The following is an 18,915-nucleotide window of genomic DNA, read 5'->3' on the forward strand; positions in this document are numbered from 1 at the left end:
AGTGTCATAAATGTTAAATCTTACTGGAGGTGCTTAGCCAGCACAGTACAGTGTATACCACCAGCATTTTACGTTTTTATACTCAAAACAGATCCCTTCAAGAATTTGTCTTGTGTCATAAATGCCTTTTTTATTACCTTTTAATATCTCTGAATAAAATCCTGTACATTGCGTGGTTATATGTAATCTGTGTATTGCATGTTCTCCACTGGAGCTACGAGATGAGAGATACTTCCCCCACGCTGTCTGTGAATGTGTGACGAAAGTAGCTGTTGATGATGGTTGAACTTAGCAGATGTTCACATACTGAATTGTAATCTTGTACAGAGGGCTGTGTCATTTCATAGATAACAATGGTTTTCTATCTGCAAGAGTCACATAGTGCCTGTAGCATTTTTCTCCTTCTTTCAATAAAAAAGAAATGTGCTGTATTAATGTATCAATCTCAAGTCAATACATTTTAAAAGGATGTCATTTTGGAGTCTTTCACATTCAAAGATAGAATGACTGGGAGAATGACATAATAATGTTGTGTTGCTAAGCATATGAAAACCACAATCCTAGAATTCAGCTTTTAATAAGTAAATCCTAGAATCCAGTTGTTTTAATTTAAGATTTAAGAACACTTTCTATTCCATACAGTACATTGTACTTGTCAAACAGAATGCTTCTTGGAGTGCTGTGCTTTTTCATTAATGAAGATGGCTGTAAACAATCAATGTTTCCCTTCAGGGGCTCATTGGTTATTCATGCAGTGCTCTATGATGGTTCATGTAGTTTTTTCTATATAAGCACCAAGCTTTCGCCACACAATAAGCATGCTGTACAGTTTTCAGACATTTTCTACTCCTATATCTTCTCTCTCTTTGTCGATTTTTTTAAACATTTAAATCTTATACATATAGTGTAGGCACTTGTATGCATGTATATTATTTAACATACTGTAAATCTATGTACTATATGCACTACATCCAAATGTACTAAAAACTCATACATACCCATATCTTTAGAACCACTTATTAACCTACATTTATTTACTGCAAATTACTATAATTCATCTAACATGGACTGACGTGAGCTATCAGCACCCTGGATTTGATCAAACATTTTAACAAAGTGTCTATGTAGAATAGACCACACCACAGATTATATATTCCATAAATAACACATTATTACAATCTGTTCTGGAAGTACTTGCTTCTCAGTTTTAAGTAATCTAATGAATGCCTGTCTTAATTGTTGCTGGAATGTTCCCAGTTAGATTTGTGTTTCCAGTGGGTTGTATAACTGCTAACAGAAGATTATCCCTCCACTAAGATGCTACACATGAGTCATTTTTGTAAATGGTTTCACATATTGCACCAAGGTGACTGGACTAGCCAGCCTTCCTTCTTAACCACTAAACCTTTTTGTACAGTGTGCTTCTTAAATACAGCCCTGTCATACACATTAGTTAATGAACGTCAAACCTGTAGACTTAAATATATTAACTTTGTTTTTGTCTTTTTGGTTTTTTTTTTGTTATTTTTTTTTCCTCAATATAGGCACTACATTCCAGCCAAACAGCAATTCCTCTGTCAATCCAGACCACCTGAACTACTTCCGATTTGCAGGGCAGATACTGGGCTTGGCTCTTTATCACAGACAGCTGGTGAATATTTATTTCACTCGCTCCTTCTACAAGCACATCCTTGGTAAGATGCATAGCTTATTATTTGTATTCTCTTGTTCTCTGCTGGAATTTGTGAGTCTAAGCATAGGTTTCTGGACTGTGGTGTCAAGCAGCTTTTCTCCATTTCTGTGTTTTATCCAGGTGGCAAATTAAGATCACAGTAAAATCTGGATTGGCTCAAACTGTACAATATAAATACTGTAATTATTATATCTTTAAATATGTGTTTAAAGCCCTGGTTATCATTCCTTTATAAATACATTTACAATATATACTACACAGGTGGTAACAAGTTAGAAAAGTCTTGTTTTTTTTGTTTTTTTAATGCTGGGTGTGATGGCTCAGTTAATTTCTAACAAAAAAAAATGTTGTTTTTATTTTTATTATCTACTATGTGTACTGCACAAACATGTAGCTGTGTTTGAAAGAGTACATAACTCAAACTGGCAGTGGCTTTTGCAAAGGGTTTGTACCACTCACAAGAAATGCCAACTGGAACATTGTTTGAGATCCACTGCCAGAAACATGTGCTATTTTGCCACTAGAGGTCTGTCTTTCCTTAGCTAAGACTAAACAGCTGGTCTAAATGTAATCTTTATTGGCTGACTTTAGCGTTTGCTATAAAAATTGCTTTAAGGGATTTAAAATATTAAAAGAAATCTATAAATGTACCAGATGTCTTGTGTTTTAACATTAGATTACTGTACCTCCTAAATTACTATTGATTGATGCAAAGGTATATATTTTTAGATTATATATACAATACATGATGCTTGGTTAGCCTCTGTAACCCAAGCTCAGCCCATTGGGAGACAAAAAAGTTGTATTTCACAGTTGTGCTTGTGATCAGCTATTGCACATGAACACAATCTTTTAACCATAATGCTATATTTGTTATGCAAAAGTGATCACTATGTCTAGTGACCTGTTTATACAGCATATTATAAACTCCATCTGTTAAGTAACAGAGAATATTTTGTTTAAGAAAGGAAGATTTTGCCTGATGGAGCTGGCTATTCTCGGTATGCAAACTGGTGAGTTAGAGAGGAAGGACTAGAGTGCGTGTTAATGGCATAGACAGACAACTGCATTTTTACATTACTACATTATCCCAACACGGCTCTGTTAAATTTTTACATTGCTTTGTGTTGCAGTGCAAGTCAGTTCGATTTGAACAAAACTTTTCGGGTATCATCTAGATAAAATGGGCAGCAGTGTGGAGTAGTGGTTAGGGCTCTGGACTCTTGACCGGAGGGTTGTGGGTTCAATCCCAGGTAGGGGACACTGCTGCTGTACCCTTGAGCAAGGTACTTTACCTAGATTGCTCCAGTAAAAAAACCCAACTGTATAAATGGGTAATAGTATGTAAAAATAATGTGATATCTTGTAACAATTGTAAGTCGCCCTGGATAAGGGCGTCAGCTGAGAAATAAAAAATAAATAATAAAAAAAATAATAAATAATAATAAAAGTCTAGTGGATTCATTTTAGCACATTTCCATGTTCATTTTAACCAAGATTTATTTTTCAACAGCTTTCTACTCATTTTCTACCAAGCAGTATTATCCAGTGTCAGCCTGCGTTTTCAAAGAGCCAATCTGTTCATTTGTTTGGCGTCAAACACTTTCAGCTGTCAGGCTTAACTGTTTTAATCAACCAAATGCAAGATATTTCCTGTCAAACCAAAGCCTTTACACTGTATTGTGCTTTTCTTTTATCCCCCTGTAAAACAGATGTATAAATGCCGAAGATGGTCCCAAGGTTTTTTTTGTTTTTTTTGTAATTTTATTTCGCTATGCAAATATTGCAGATAATGATATTGTGTATACAATTCTAAACAGAATAGAAATGAATGTAGAGCACTTTAAAGTGCCCTTGAAACTAGCGATTTATTATTGGAAATATTTCAGGAATCAGTCTGTAATCACGATGTCTTAGTGGCACCCCCTATCTTTCAATCTTAATTTACAGGGATTCCTGTCAACTACCAGGATGTGGCCTCTATTGATCCGGAATATGCTAAAAACCTCCAGTGGATTTTGGACAATGATATCAGTGACCTGGGTCTGGAGCTCACCTTCTCAGTCGAGACAGATGTATTTGGCGCCATGGAAGAGGTGCCTTTGAAACCTGGTGGAATCAGTATACTTGTTACCCAGAACAATAAGGTAAAAATTGTAGTTACTGTACTTAGAAATGTGAGAGAAAGTGAACATCATTTTCAGAACTGGACATACAGTACAATCATGTATTATTAAAATATTTTAATATTTAACCTGCATTCATAATTTAGATATTCTTACTGCATTTATTATGTTAAGGCAGTGGAAATGTTATTTTTTTAATTTAGATTTTATCCCAGTATTACAGTAGGGTATAAAATACGGAACACTTCAGACGCTAGTCACCTTTGATCAGATCATCTCCAAAATCTAATCTCAGTATATTTTGAAAGAAATGAATTCGGACATGGAGCAATTGTGATATCGAGAACAAGATAGTTTTCAGACAGCCATATTGAAAAGGAGGTCAAAGTCAAGGTCACTCAACAATTTGCTCATGGATGGTTTTTATACCTTCAAAGTTTCAAGTCAATAGAACAAATAGTTCCAGAACACCAACCAATACATCATTTCTCTGTCTTGGTTTATACTTGTGTTTCTTTCTCTGCAACCTGTGCTAGTGTCCTTTTAGCTACTGGCTGCTTTTTGGCTGTCCAGATGGGAGCAACATCATAATTAACCTACCGTGTTCTTTACTTTTAAAATCCAGCCTCGGGAATGTATAGCCAACAAATGACCAAATCAGATGTTAACAAACTGTTATTTTAAACATTTGGCCATAGTTGTAGATGTCAGTCTTTAATAATGATGATAATAAATATAACAAGTTTACTTGGAATTCTTTGGTTTACAGGTTTTTGAGTATCAACCTGAGTCAAGTTCCAGCAAAAAAATAAGTGACAAGTGTTGTTGGAGGCTTGTAGGGCTGTAAAGAAGGGTACAGTTTGATCTTGAAAGGTTCGAACCTTATATATTTGATTTAAAATCCTATTATCTTACAGGTAATCCATATAAATTGAATAAAATATTCACATATAGTTAAAAAATACATTCTGTAGAACAGTAATCATGTTTTTATAATTTAAATAATGAAAATATGTGTTGTTTATGTACACGTAATTGATGCTGCTTTGAATTTCTGGCTAACGAAAGAACCTTTGGGCACAGTCCCCAGTGGACCAGATAGTAACAGGTTTACACGCTGCTTGGGTATTAACTGTTTGGCCGTGGTAGATGTCTCTGTTGTCACAAGTCTTTAGGGTAACTCAAACTCGTGAGAATGACAGAGTTATTACTCTTGGGTCCTAGCTTTTGAAAGAAGATTAACTTCTCTGAAATAGGGTTCTGTCTAGTCTTATTTTAAATAAATAAATATCAAAACATAAGCAAGAGGGAGCCAAACAAGGGAATCATTGTTTTTGTATGCAAAGGCAATTTTATGCATACTGAGAAAGGAATAGAAAAGAAAAATAGATTCTGTTACTATTTCAGTATTTTTTTTAGTCCTGTGGAGGTATGCTTTTCATACTGTGTTAAGAATATTGAATTTCCATTGTGTTGCTGCACAGAGACTTGAGACATGCATGGGGCAATTTCAATTCAGCTGAAGGGAGGCAGGATTGCTGAGTCGGTAGACTCGCTCTGTGAAGCATAGCTACTCTGAGAAATGAAATAAAGCTGTGCAGTGTGGGGTACTACTACTACTAAAAAGAAAAATCAGTTGAAGTTTGCTTTTCATTTTTCTGAAATACCTGCTGGCTGTTCAGTTTTTATTCTTTTTTTTTTTTTTTCTTTTTTTAGGCCGAGTATGTCCAGCTTGTAACTGAACTACGGATGACCCGAGCTATTCAGCCACAGATTAATGCTTTCTTGCAGGGCTTCCACACTTTCATCCTGCCCTCTCTGGTACAGTTGTTTGATGAATATGAATTGGTAAGTCCATGAAAGATGCTGGAAAGTCACTGATGCAAGCATTCCAGTACATCCTATCCTGTGTTTGCATGTCATCCCATGCATAGAACATGTGGTTTATAATTAGTCTTCCGCGTTTTCGGTTTTTATCTTTAAAAATCCAGGAATTTTTCAGAGTTTATTTTACATATATTAAAATACAGATAAAATCAGTAAAAATTGTTTTTTATCGAAACATTGGTAAAAATCAGGGGGAAAAAATTTCAGTATACACACTTTACATGTGGAATATGAGGCGTAGCAGTTCTGGTTTCTTATTAATAATGTCCCTGGCATGTATGATGAGCAGAATCTGTGCAAGTCAAAGCCACATTTTCCCAAGTTAGCTGGTACTTTGCGAACGTTTGGGCAATCGCTGTGCTGACGGAAATAGTATAAAAGGTATGAACATGACATCAGCACAAAACAAGCCAGGTTTATTTGCCTTGAAATCATAAAAAGAAAATTGACAGAACTGGGTGGTGCAAGCCATCGGGAGACTCGTCAAAAATCACACTGGACATTTACATCAGTGCATAAATTTACCAACTAAAGCATCACCATTTTATGTCAAATATTTACGATTAAGATATGTCGGCATTAGGCAGTGTTTTACTACAGACAGTACTGTCCCACGAAGTCACCAATACATACCTCTCTGCAATAAACAGTTGGCTGTCCAGCAAAGCACAGCGCTCTGACAAACTCATTAACACAGTCATTCTGTGCTTTCTTTTTATTAAAACATGTGTGAAAGCTGCATAAATGGATTGCTTGTCTCTGTTCACTTTCTTGTTTTAGTTTAATGTGTCGCTTATTTTTTAGTATGTTCTTTTATTGTCAGTGCGAACATGTACCTCAGTGCAGTATTTGCAGCGCTATGCATCCTCTGCCTCATCCGACCCACTTCTGCTATTTTTGCTTTTTGTATACTTCGAAACATTCATTTTCTTTTGAATGTTCATAAACTGATTTATGTTTTCTCCCCATTCCTCATCCGCTAAAAATATTATATTTTTGTGCAAGTATTTCAATTTCAGACTTTGATTGACCAACATAATCGTGCCATGTTTGAACGTTATTTGATCCTCTGACGTCTAAACGTCTGCTGTATCCTAGGATACAGTGTAGGTCTGCTTATTACAATGTCAGACTCAAAATAAAACAGCATTTTAATCAAAATATTGTGTATTTCCTAGAAAATAGTACCGGGAAATATCGAACAAGAGTCAAAAACCGGGTATTAAAAAAAAAAAAAAAAAAAATAGATAAATAGTATAAGGTATATGTGAAGTAATTAAATCATTTAATAGTGGCGCCATACATTTGAATTTCCAGCACTTGATCTTTTTATTTATTTATGTATTTATTTTGACAATTCATTCATGTTAAGATGCACATGCACCATTAACTGGCTAGCCCTGTCCTAGTGCATTACAGTAATTGCAAAATAGGTGCAGCTCATAAGGCATTATAAATTGTCAATGTTGTTTAGATCAAGTGCATTGGAGGGATTTTTGTTTCTCATTGTCTCCAAATATTTGAGGGCTAAAAGCAAAATCTCCCATTTAACAACCTGCCTGGGTATTCAGTACAACATTTCGGTACAATGCTTTGGCATTCAACTCGAGTTGATGCTATTTGCCTACAGCATGAATCCAGTAATCGGTGTTTGTAGAAATGCCTATGCTTATAAATGATTGGGCTCTCGATTTGCAACAGGAACTACTGCTTTCAGGGATGCCAGAGATTGACGTCAGTGACTGGAACAAGAACACAGAGTACACCAGTGGCTATGACGTGGACGAGCCAGTTATCAAGGTGAAATAAAGTAAACGTGTTTAGTAACATCATTTTGTGGACTGTTTTTTCATTTTGTTTTGCTGAGTGGCTGTTTCAGTGTTTACTGTGTGTGTATGTATATGTGTATGTAGGTCTATGTGTGTGTGTGTGTGTGTGTGTGTATGTGTGTGTGTGTGTATATATATATATATATATATATATATATATATATATATATATATATATATATATATATATATATATACACACACACACACACACCTTTGTACTTCTGAATCTGTATTGTGGACAGACATATAATATTATACCGGTAATCAAATGTACAAAGACAAATATTAATCATTTTAGTGTCTTCTCTTGCTTACATTACATTCTACTTTTGACATGTATATGTCCGTATGAAAAACAAATCTTATTTGGAAGCTAAATAAGTTGACCTTTCCTAACTTTATTTTTAGCAGCGTGACTTTCTCTCATTTTTTACTAGTGGAGGTAGACATGTTAACAAAGTTTTATCACTTTGTAAGAGTCTGTGAGGAATTGAATTGACTGTTTTTCAGTGGTTTTGGGATGTGGTGGAGAGCTTTACGCAGGAGGAGCGAATTCTGCTGTTGCAGTTTGTCACTGGCAGGTAAGGGTTAACCCCCTTTGAAAATAATACAGCAATTCCAATTATTAGATATGTGCGGCTAAATAAAATGTGTGTAACCTAAAAAATGAGCCTGCTGATATTGTGCTTAGATCATGAATATGATTATCATGGACCATATTTTACAGTAACTACCGTCTGTTACTACCCTGGACTGTTAAGTCAGGGAAGGTACACAAGCATAGTCTGAAGCTTGTTACCAATTTCAAGAGGATAATAATAATGTGCTTTTTAATGTTAACAAAAACCAAAAAAGGAATACTTTTTACAGTATGGTACAAATATTTTTTGAGACCTGTGTTTCATTGTTAAACATGTTTTTTATTAGCATTTGAAAGGTGCAGGAGTGTCGGTTTAGTTTATTTCTTGTTATTAATGGTTTCTGTGCCGCTGTCAAGTTCCCTCAGAGTTGATCGATTTTGAACTACCTAGAGGTTCATTCTAAACCAGGCTGTTCTGTGTCTCCTGACTCTTTTCTAAAAATACTTTTTAAAGATCACTTTATGTAAACAAGGTCTGTAATGATGGTTCCATTTCATGGTTGTAAGTCATAATACAGCAGTGTGGCAATTAATTTCTAGACAAATGTGTGTGTGTGTCATATATATATATATATATATATATATATATATATATATATATATATATATATATATATATATATATATATATATATATAGTGCTTGTTAATCAAGAAGAGCAGCTTTATTTACATTTTAAAAGGCAGATTGTCTCATTTGCCATTTGAAAAACAGAACAGATTATAATGATTGTCCTTTACAAGCCTCAAAGGTGGCTGCTGCTGCTGCTCTGGAGTGGGAATTGGAAGACAGTTCTCCCAGTGCAGGCTGTTCCTAGTCCTGTCTCGCTTCGCTTGTCAAATTCAGGAGATATTACTGTGCATGCAGTGTTTAAGGGAGCCAGTGCAAGCTTCAGTGCTTCACTGATATTTATTGGAAAATGAAAAATTAAAATATAAATTTACATAAAATAGCCCCAGGTTCTATTCTAGTGTAAATTAATTGGCACAAAAACAAATTGGTGCTTGCAATGTTAATCCTGTTTTTAATCCCCACCTACGAGCTGCTAATGCAAAAAAATAGCATATCACCCCCTCTTTCTAATTGTTTATCAACTCAGTAACAACACTGCATTAAGAGGTTCAGGCATTTTTTACAGCCCTGCATCAAGCTAAATGAAGATTTTGCTCTTATTTCATGATCCGAATGATCTATGAACTACTGATGTCCAACTTTCTAATGCTAAATCGAGAGAGCCAAATTATGGTGCTGCCCTGATCTAAGCAATGATGGATTATTTAGTGCCATCGTTTAAATTTTTAAACTAACACCCTCTCTGGTTTTTTACGTATCTGCAGTGTATTTTTGTCTGTAAGAAGACAAGGGATTTGTTTTTAAAGTATGTATTTAAATCCTTAAACTCTGACATTGGCTCTGTTGTATATGCAGTGGTACCCAGACATATTGCTGCTAGTGGCCAGTTCTACTTCTGCTTTTGGAACTCAGTGGGTTTTCCTGTATTTCTTTTTGCCCTTTTTTTTTAAATTTGGAATCGCCAATTATTTTTTCTCGTTTTCTCCCCAATTTGGAAAGCCCAATTTATTTTTTTATTTCAACCCGGCTCACCGCTGCCACTCCCGCGCTGACTCGGGATAGACAAAGATGAACACACGCGTCCTCCGAAACGTGTGCCATCAGCCATCCGCTGCTTTTCACTCTGCAGGCCCGCCATGCAGCCACCTCAGAGCTACAGGGTCGGAGGACCACGCAGCTCTGGGCATCTTACTGGCAGGCCCGCAGGTGCCTGGCCAATCTACCGGGGTCGCTGGTGTGCGGTGAGCCAAGGACACCCTGGCCAACCTAAGCCCTCCCCACTCGGGTGGCGCTCGGCCAATTGTGTGCCACCTCCTGGGAACTCCCGTCCACAGTCGGCAGTGGGATAGCCTGGACTCTAACCGACGATTTCCAGTCTATAGGGCGCATGCATGCGGAGTGCCTTTACCGGATGCGCCTCTCAGGAGCCCTGCCACTTATAGCCCTCTTTTTAAAGGTTCTGTTGACTCCAAACTCTCTCTTTTTCCAGTTCCAGGGTACCCCACGGAGGATTTGCATTCCTTATGGGTGGCAGTGGAATGCAAAAATTTACAATAGCTGCAGTGCCATACACTTCAAACCTGCTCCCCACATCGAGTACCTGGTAAGTCTAAGCAGACTGTTTACAAAAAGAGCTGTTACGTGGGGTAATAACCAAGCCTTTAACACTAGAAACCTCGCGGCAGTCATTTTGGCGGTTTTTGGTTTTAAAATGTAATTTTCTCCAGTCGTGTAACTGTGCGTTTGTGTTCCTTTCTGTCCGTATGTATTAAATATTCTCACAAAGCAGGAAACGCAGGAGTGCAGAAATAAAGGAGATATATTACATTATACCTAAAAGCCCCGGGAGCAGTTACATTGACGGCCACACAGAAAACAATTGTATTTTGATTATACAGAACGGTATTCTACTTTATTATTTTTATTTACCAGTCTGCAATGTGTTTAGCTGTAATCAGATTAGTCTCTACTCTCTGCCTGAGTGAATGACTGACAGTCTATTGTTTTCAATCAGCCTTTTGAAGGCTGGCACCTGCTTGCCAGCTGCTCTGCTTTGGTCAGTCAATTAGCTTCGGGACTAGTGAAAATAAATACCAGAGACCATGGAATTTTACAACGCAACAAAATATGGAGTTGATATTTTGGATCAGATGGCATGGAAGTATTCCGTGAAAGCTGGCTCCCGATGGTGGTTTGTTCAGGTGTTTTACAATGACCTAGCGCCATCAACTCCTGGGTGCTTGTCACAAAGACGGCCAGAGTGGGTGGCGTCAGACCAGAAAAGGAATACACAGAGACGGTGGTTGTGATGATGAGCCGAGTGCAATGGCTGCACTCAGCGTTTATTAACAAATAAAAGGGTTGAAAACAGCACAAAACACGGGACACGGCACTATACGCCAAAGTAAAAAGACAAACAAAACGCACTAAACACAAACGGTGCTCGGAGACAAACAAACACGGTGAGTACACACACTTATCTTCACTTTTACGATCTTTAACTTAACTCTCCTCTCTCTCTCTCCCGTTCTCCTCTTCCGAACACCTAACCCTGACTGAATGAAACGTGCATCTATATATACTGTTGTGCTGGGATTCAATTACTAATTAATTATTCACTTGAATCCCAGCACGTGAATTAATTCTGTGCAACCCCGTGCTCGCATATTATATTTTAAATGCACGTGCGTGATGTGCAATCCGTGCCTAAATACAAATATACAATTTAAACACACGTGAAACACAGACCTGTTTATATCCCGTGTACCAATCTATACACCAACATTTAACATACGCACGCATACATACACACAGAACACACAAATGCACACAGGGGCGGGGCACTTTGCCACATATACCCCCCCTTGTGCGCAGCACACATGGCCTCAACGGCCACCTCCCCCCTTAAAAACCCAGCAGTCCAGAACAAAGTCTCGGGCTGGGAAGGGAGGCTTCAGTGGGCCCTTGGCTGGCAATGCTGTCAGCACCCCTGCCGGTAGTGGCACGGCTGACAGCCTGTTGGTCCCATCCTGCAGCGAAAAAGCTGCGGGGGCAGGTGGTCCCCCGACCTCCCCCTTCTTCGTAGCCGGCAGCTCCCTCCTGTGGGGCTCCGGCCACAAGAACTCCTGCAGCGAAACTGCTGCTGGGGAAAGTGGTCTCCAGACCTCATCCCCCTTCTTCGTGGCCGGCAGCTCCCCTTTGGTGGGGCTCCGACCACAGTACTGCCGGCAGCGAAGAAGCTGCAGTGGGAGCAGGTCTCCTGACCTCCCCCACGATCTCCGGCAGCGAAACTGCTGCTGGGGTTGGTGGTCTCCAGACCTCCTCCCCCTTCTTCGTGGCCGGCAGCTCCCCTTTCTGGGGCTCCGGCCACCGTACTCCCTGCGGAGGTACGGGCAGCAGAGGCAGCTCCTGCTCCTCTGCTCCGGGCGGTGGCGGAGGCAGAGGCAGCTCCAGCTCCTCTGCTCCTGGCGGTGGTGGAGGCAGAGGTAGCTCCAGCTCCTCTGCTCCTGGCGGTGGTGGAGGCAGAGGCAGCTCCAGCTCCTCTGCTCCTGGCGGTGGTGGAACCAGCAGGTATTCACCCTCTGCTGGTGGAGGTGGGAGGGGCCAGCAGTCCTCCCACTGCGGTGGAGGTGGAACCAGCAGGTATTCACCCTCTGCTGGTGGAGGTGGGAGGGGCAAGCAGTCCTCCCACTGCGGTGGAGGTGGAACCAGCAGGCATTCACCCTCTGCTGGTGGAGGTGGGACCAGCAGGTATTCACCCTCTGCTGGCAGCTTGGGTCCTAGGGCTGTGGAAGCCCCAACTTCCCTCTCTTCGGGCTGTGGACGCACCGACTCCTCCCTTTTGGGCTGTGGACGCCCCGACTCCTCCCTGTTGGGCTGTGGACGCACCGACTCCTCCCTGTTGGGCTGTGGACGCACCGACTCCTCCCTGTTGGGCTGTGGACGCACCGACTCCTCCCTGTTGGGCTGTGGACGCACCGACTCCTCCCTTTTGGGCTGTGGACGTTCGGGCTCCTCCCACTCAGGCGTAGGATGTTCGGGCTCCTCCCACTCAGGCGTAGGACGTTCGGGCTCCTCCCACTCAGGCGTAGGACGTTCGGGCTCCTCCCACTCAGGCGTAGGACGTTCGGGCTCCTCCCACTCAGGCGTAGGACGTTCGGGCTCCTCCCACTCAGGCGTAGGACGTTCGGGCTCCTCCCGCTTGGGCTGTGGACGCTCAGGCTCCTCCCGCTTGGGCTGTGGAGGCAAAACCAGCAGGCATTCTTCCTCTGCTGGTGGAGACGGGGACAGCAGGCATTCTTCCTCTGCTGGTGGACCTGCTACCTGGGCTGCTGTTCCACTTATAACTGCCTCCAGGTAGCTGAGGACCAACCCCACACCTTCCTCCCAGGTGCTTACGGTCTGTTCCCTCGCATATGCCTCCCATCGCTCTCTGTCCATAAACTCCAGGAACTGGACGACTACTGGGATAGACTGGGCCTCCAGCCCAGCATTTTCCAGCATCCAGTCCCGCATTTTGATGGCGTCTTCTGCCATTTTTTTTTTTTTTTAAATCCAAACTGCGGTTCCTGCTCTGGCCTGAGTCCTGGAGGCGCTGTCGATCCCACGCAGGACACCACGTGTCACAAAGACGGCCAGAGTGGGTGGCGTCAGACCAGAAAAGGAATACACAGAGACGGTGGTTGTGATGATGAGCCGAGTGCAATGGCTGCACTCAGCGTTTATTAACAAATAAAAGGGTTGAAAACAGCACAAAACACGGGACACGGCACTATACGCCAAAGTAAAAAGACAAACAAAACGCACTAAACACAAACGGTGCTCGGAGACAAACAAACACGGTGAGTACACACACTTATCTTCACTTTTACGATCTTTAACTTAACTCTCCTCTCTCTCTCTCCCGTTCTCCTCTTCCGAACACCTAACCCTGACTGAATGAAACGTGCATCTATATATACTGTTGTGCTGGGATTCAATTACTAATTAATTATTCACTTGAATCCCAGCACGTGAATTAATTCTGTGCAACCCCGTGCTCGCATATTATATTTTAAATGCACGTGCGTGATGTGCAATCCGTGCCTAAATACAAATATACAATTTAAACACACGTGAAACACAGACCTGTTTATATCCCGTGTACCAATCTATACACCAACATTTAACATACGCACGCATACATACACACAGAACACACAAATGCACACAGGGGCGGGGCACTTTGCCACAGTGCTTTACAAAGAATGCACAGAGAAGAATTTACCAAGGAGAGAATATATTTTATAGTTAGCACAGGAACTTCGCAAGAAGCATTTGGAACAGAGGGAGACTGCCAAGCATATACCCACAGCTGAAGCTGGCAACCCCGCTGAGAGCCACAAGAGACACCAATGCCAGGTTGGCAAGTGTAATAAAAATACAACTTCAGGCAGCTGTGCCCTGTCTAGAAAGGCGGTGTGGAGAAGCGCATTATCTGTATTGATTGTGAACAGCCGAAGACTCAAGGTAAAGGAAATACCATTTTGTTGAAAAAAAAAAAAGAAAAAGAAATTCAACCTTTTTTTTTGTAACTTCTTGTGCTGTGCGCTTCTGTAAAATGTTTTATTTATCTTCGTTGTTCAGTTGCTTTTGCGCATCTGATAATAAACCGATTGCTGTTGAAAAGTTAAAAATGTGTTGCTATCATTTCAGTTTTATAAATAGGTATGTTGTAAACCGATGTCTGTTCAGATGTTTGTTTATTTACATTTTCTTGTTTTGATTTGTAAAATAAATGTTTGTGTGTGTGTGTATATATGCTTCGGTTTTTCAGATGTTTATGTATTGTCTTTTATTAAAAAAAAAACGAATTACAACCGACTGTTTCTCCTTTCGTTATACTGTTTATAGTGTTTTGAATACAGCCGTCAGAAAGACTGCTGCGGGGCTTCTAGGTATGAGTATATCTCCGGTCCTTCTAGTGTTAAAAACATTCACCTGTTACCTCGCATCAGCGTGACAACTTTCTATCTGGTTCTTCTGTAGAATCTGAAAGTTTTACATACTTTATTGGTGAAGTCCATTTAACGTGCTTCAGAAATGTACAACAGGTTTTAGAAACCCACCTAATACATGAAACTCCTTCAGGCGGGGTCCTAATTTTATAACCATGAGCCTTTAAGAATTAAAGGGGTGATGTAAGTATAGGCACAGTTCAAATTGCATTACAGCCATACAATTATTTTGCACTGTGCCCTATGTAAGTTTAAGAGCAATGCAAATTACTCAACCACACATTCTGCAGTTATGATAATGAGGGTCTCAATGAGCGCATCGGTCTATTTAGTGGCCACACTTGCAGAGTTAGGAGTACAGAGAGCAGTAGTCGCTGTCTGACATTTTTGGAGCACGAAAATACAAATAAAAAAATGTCAGAGGAAAGCAGCAAAGTTCTCTTGGCGCGTGGAAAAGAAAAGAAAAGTTTTCTGAGAAGGAGCCGAGAGTCCTTATGGCTGAGGTCACTCAGCATGAAATGGAGTTGTTTGGAATAGCCTCAGCCAACATCAGATGCTAGTATCCTTAGGAAATGATATGTATTGGCCTGCTGTACCACAGCAGCCATCCTGAAGCCAATGACAGGTCTCTGCGGGTGTGTGCTTTTATACAGCTCTTAGTTACTCACTTCTACAATGGTTTGCACCTTGTAAGAAGAGGTGTAACATTTTTGGAGGGTCAGCAATTGCCTAAGTGCAAGGCAAAATCCTTACATCACATAATGTTTACGCCCGCTTCGTATCCAGATCCTGCCCGATTCCGTACTCTCTTCTTCATTTGAATGGATTAATGATGGCAAAGTGCAAATTTGATAGCGGTGCAGAACGCCAGGTGAACACCATTCTTTAAATACGCTGCATTTTTAGCGGCTGGTAAAATCTTTACGGCTGTTAAACACGATTTACGGCAGCATTATGGGGGTTTTGCACCTGCAAATCACTTTGTGTGTATCCTTATATCACCCCCAGAATGTATTCTGTATGGTTAATTAATATATGAACCTGGACTGAAACAGGGTTGGTTTTTTTGAAGCTCTGGCTTTTTCTAGATCACTGTGTAAGTCCAGCTGTTGATTCTATTTAAAAATAAATAACATTTTGTTTTTCTCTCTGCTTTTCAAGCATCAACATGCTAAAACTTCCAGAATATCCAAGCAAAGAAGTACTCAAGGATAGACTTCTGGTGGCACTACATTGTGGCAGCTATGGATATACTATGGCATAGTGACTTCCAAGACCAGATCAAACAATATTTTTGCACAAGACTCGAGCGATCTATCTATCTATCTATCTATCTATCTATCTATATAATTAGCTTGTTAAGATTGATGTGTGTTGTGAGAGCAGGGCTAACATTTCATCTTTAAGAAAAAATCATTTCTTTCAAAGCCTTTCCACATTCATATACAGCTATGGCCAAAAGTTTTCTAGAATCTTAGGATATAAATAAAAAAAAAACTAGATGAACATAATTTAGGTATTTTATTTAACATCGTGTAATGAAAAACTACAAAATGATATATAATAGTAGTATAGTATCTCATGTTAGATTTCAATTTTTGTCAGTTTTTAAGTATATATGGGAAAACTACAAAGCAGTACGTAATTCAATATGTTAACGTAACATTATTCGGCAGGTTTCATTTGACTTTATGAAGCAAAATGTGTTAATTCTACAGGGTGATGCAAAACTTTTGGCCATAGCTGTACACATCTCAAAAGAAAATCTAAATTACTTATTAATCGGCCGTCAAGATCTGGGTTTTAATTTAATGCAAACCCCAAAATAGTTTATAACAACCCTTTATGGTGATGCTATTGTGAAACACTGGTAACTCAAAGGGGTGCAATTATTTTCTTGGAAAGGTGGAAAGAGTTAAATGAATATTTCATAAAAGACTATGCATACAGAAGAAAGTGTGTGTGGATTTTCCTGTCTACTAGTCCAGTGTGCTCCTTGCGGTGCCCTGAATGCTGCTGTCAGCATCAATATGAAGTCCTTGTCTTTGATTGTGATGTGTCATTGTTGTAAGAGATGCAAACCCTGTTGACTGCACTGTCTACATAGTGTCATATATAAGAAATATTTCAGGAAAACAAAGGAGTATAAGCAATATTGAAATGTGACCATTTTTGGATTGCTGTGCCAAAAATACACGTTGTACATTTTTCTTTTGTGTTGTTTAGAATTTTTTTTTATTATTTTTTTATGTTTTATTATTTTTTTTCATTCTGGCAGAAAAAAATATGCTAGGGTTTGAAAAGTAACATGGTTGCAGGGGAGCCAAATCTCATATCATACATCACAAGACATAAAGGGCTAAATTCTGATCACAACACAAGAGCTAATACCTTATAAAGGACTGTAGAACTGTTGTGATGCAGTGTATTTAAAAGGGCAAGACTACTGTAGATTATATTGTTAAATTTTACATTTGTTTGATCAGCCAAGCAGAGCATTTTTTTTTTTTTTGGGGAATAAAATTACATTTTTAAAAATATATTACAATTTTAAATAATTAATAGATGTATTCATAAGTTAAAGTGAAAATCTATAATATATATATATATAATATATTATTTATATATATATATTTTTTGTTCTTAGAATGCACGCAATGACAACAAACATGTTTGGTTTATCCTCGGGATACAAGGTTAATATAATAATGCAAATATAGTTTCTAGATTTAAAAAATATATATATATATATATGTAGGAGGTAAAAAAAATAGCTTTGGTTGTGAGTGTGTTGGATATTATGTATGCAAGCCTCTTAAAAGCAAATTTGGAACACATCAGTTGTGCAGGGTCCAGCTGAGAGTGCTGTTTATGGTATTAGCATTTGCGTTCACCTTGTGGTAAAGATTTGGCCCAAGTGTCTGTAGGCCGTTATGTTAGATTAATGTAAAATGTTTGTGTTTTTTTAATTGTGTATGTGTAGAAATATATCAGGATTTGCTGCAATTTAGATTCTACCTATATTGTTTTAGATGTATATTTGTTCTGCATTTGTACACAGCTATCACTGTTTCTTGTATACCTTTATATGGAATGTCTGTATATCAGATAAAAAATACATTAAATTATGTATTTTACCAAAAAATACCAAAAGGCTCTTGACTGTTAAACTTGGTTTTTGAATGTTACACTGGCATGCTCTACCGGGTCAGGACCCGGTGTCATGCGGGTCGGGTACGCGATTTCACACTGCTTTTGATAAAGCAGGGTGGACCTGGGTGACAGACGCAAGTACACAATGCACGTATCAATGCTCCAGAAGCAGCTTGTTATGGACGCTTCCATCGAAGCTTCTCTGGATTGAACCGTCGGCACAAATGTTGATTAGAGCAAAAGTTTCTTCAATCCCTGCTGCAATCTGGCTAATGATGTGTCTCAAGCAACAAAAAATATGGCTAAAAAAGGAAAAAAAAACGTTCATTGCAGAAGTGAAACCTTCACGCAGGCGTGGTTGTTTGTTATTTCGTCGGTTTAAGAACCAAAGTCAAAGCGTGTCGACCCGGGTACGACCCAGGTACGTGGTTTCACACTACGCGGGATTGTGACCTGGGTAGCCAGTGCAAAAGGGGCTTTAGTTTGTAGATTTTAGAATGAAGACAATTATTTCTGTAAATTATATGTCTAGTATTATAAGAATTGTATTAATTACAGATACGTTAACATTAATACACATTTTAAAATATAGGAAGTATGTTTTTTTGGTTTACAGTGACCAGAGATGGCCATGTATAACCTCTGTTGAGAACTGGTTTCAAACCACAACTCCTCAGTGGATTTGCTTTATATTCTAGAATCAAAACAACTCCACATGAGAAATTACGAGGATAAAAGATTGTTTTGACTTGGTTGGTTTCAAAACTGGGCCATAATATTTTTTTCTGTGCTCTGTCGAATTTAAAAACTATTTGTTACCTGCAGTTAGTTTTAACCATATATCAACGTATAAAAGAAAATGTCTACAGCTGCCACCTTCTTAGTACATATGTGTGGTCAATATCCTATATACCATATTTACACTGCCTACCATATTTATTGGTACTGGTCAACCTGATTTGGCATTGCCTGGTATGTGATGCGTTCTCCTAATACACCCTGGATTCCATGATTT

The 18,915-nt window shown here is 39.3% G+C and overlaps 1 protein-coding gene across 4 annotated transcripts in view; it reads left to right on the plus strand.

The window, feature by feature from the left end:
• hace1 (HECT domain and ankyrin repeat containing E3 ubiquitin protein ligase 1) overlaps positions 1 to 17,892 on the plus strand; it is a 71,504-nt gene extending 53,612 nt beyond the window's left edge. For all 4 annotated transcript variants that reach the window (XM_059024623.1, XM_034003478.3, XM_034003479.3 and 1 more), the window contains 7 exons: positions 1,545 to 1,694; positions 3,644 to 3,840; positions 5,536 to 5,667; positions 7,408 to 7,506; positions 8,049 to 8,119; positions 10,241 to 10,354; positions 15,909 to 17,892. In XM_059024623.1, the coding sequence (XP_058880606.1) occupies positions 1,545 to 1,694; positions 3,644 to 3,840; positions 5,536 to 5,667; positions 7,408 to 7,506; positions 8,049 to 8,119; positions 10,241 to 10,354; positions 15,909 to 16,011 (866 nt within the window). In that variant the 3' untranslated portion in view covers positions 16,012 to 17,892. The remainder of the gene's footprint in view (positions 1 to 1,544; positions 1,695 to 3,643; positions 3,841 to 5,535; positions 5,668 to 7,407; positions 7,507 to 8,048; positions 8,120 to 10,240; positions 10,355 to 15,908) is intronic.
• The last annotated feature ends 1,023 nt before the right edge of the window (positions 17,893 to 18,915 follow it).

This window comes from Acipenser ruthenus, chromosome 5 (assembly GCF_902713425.1).
Source record: "Acipenser ruthenus chromosome 5, fAciRut3.2 maternal haplotype, whole genome shotgun sequence".
NCBI classification, from domain to species: domain Eukaryota; kingdom Metazoa; phylum Chordata; class Actinopteri; order Acipenseriformes; family Acipenseridae; genus Acipenser; species Acipenser ruthenus.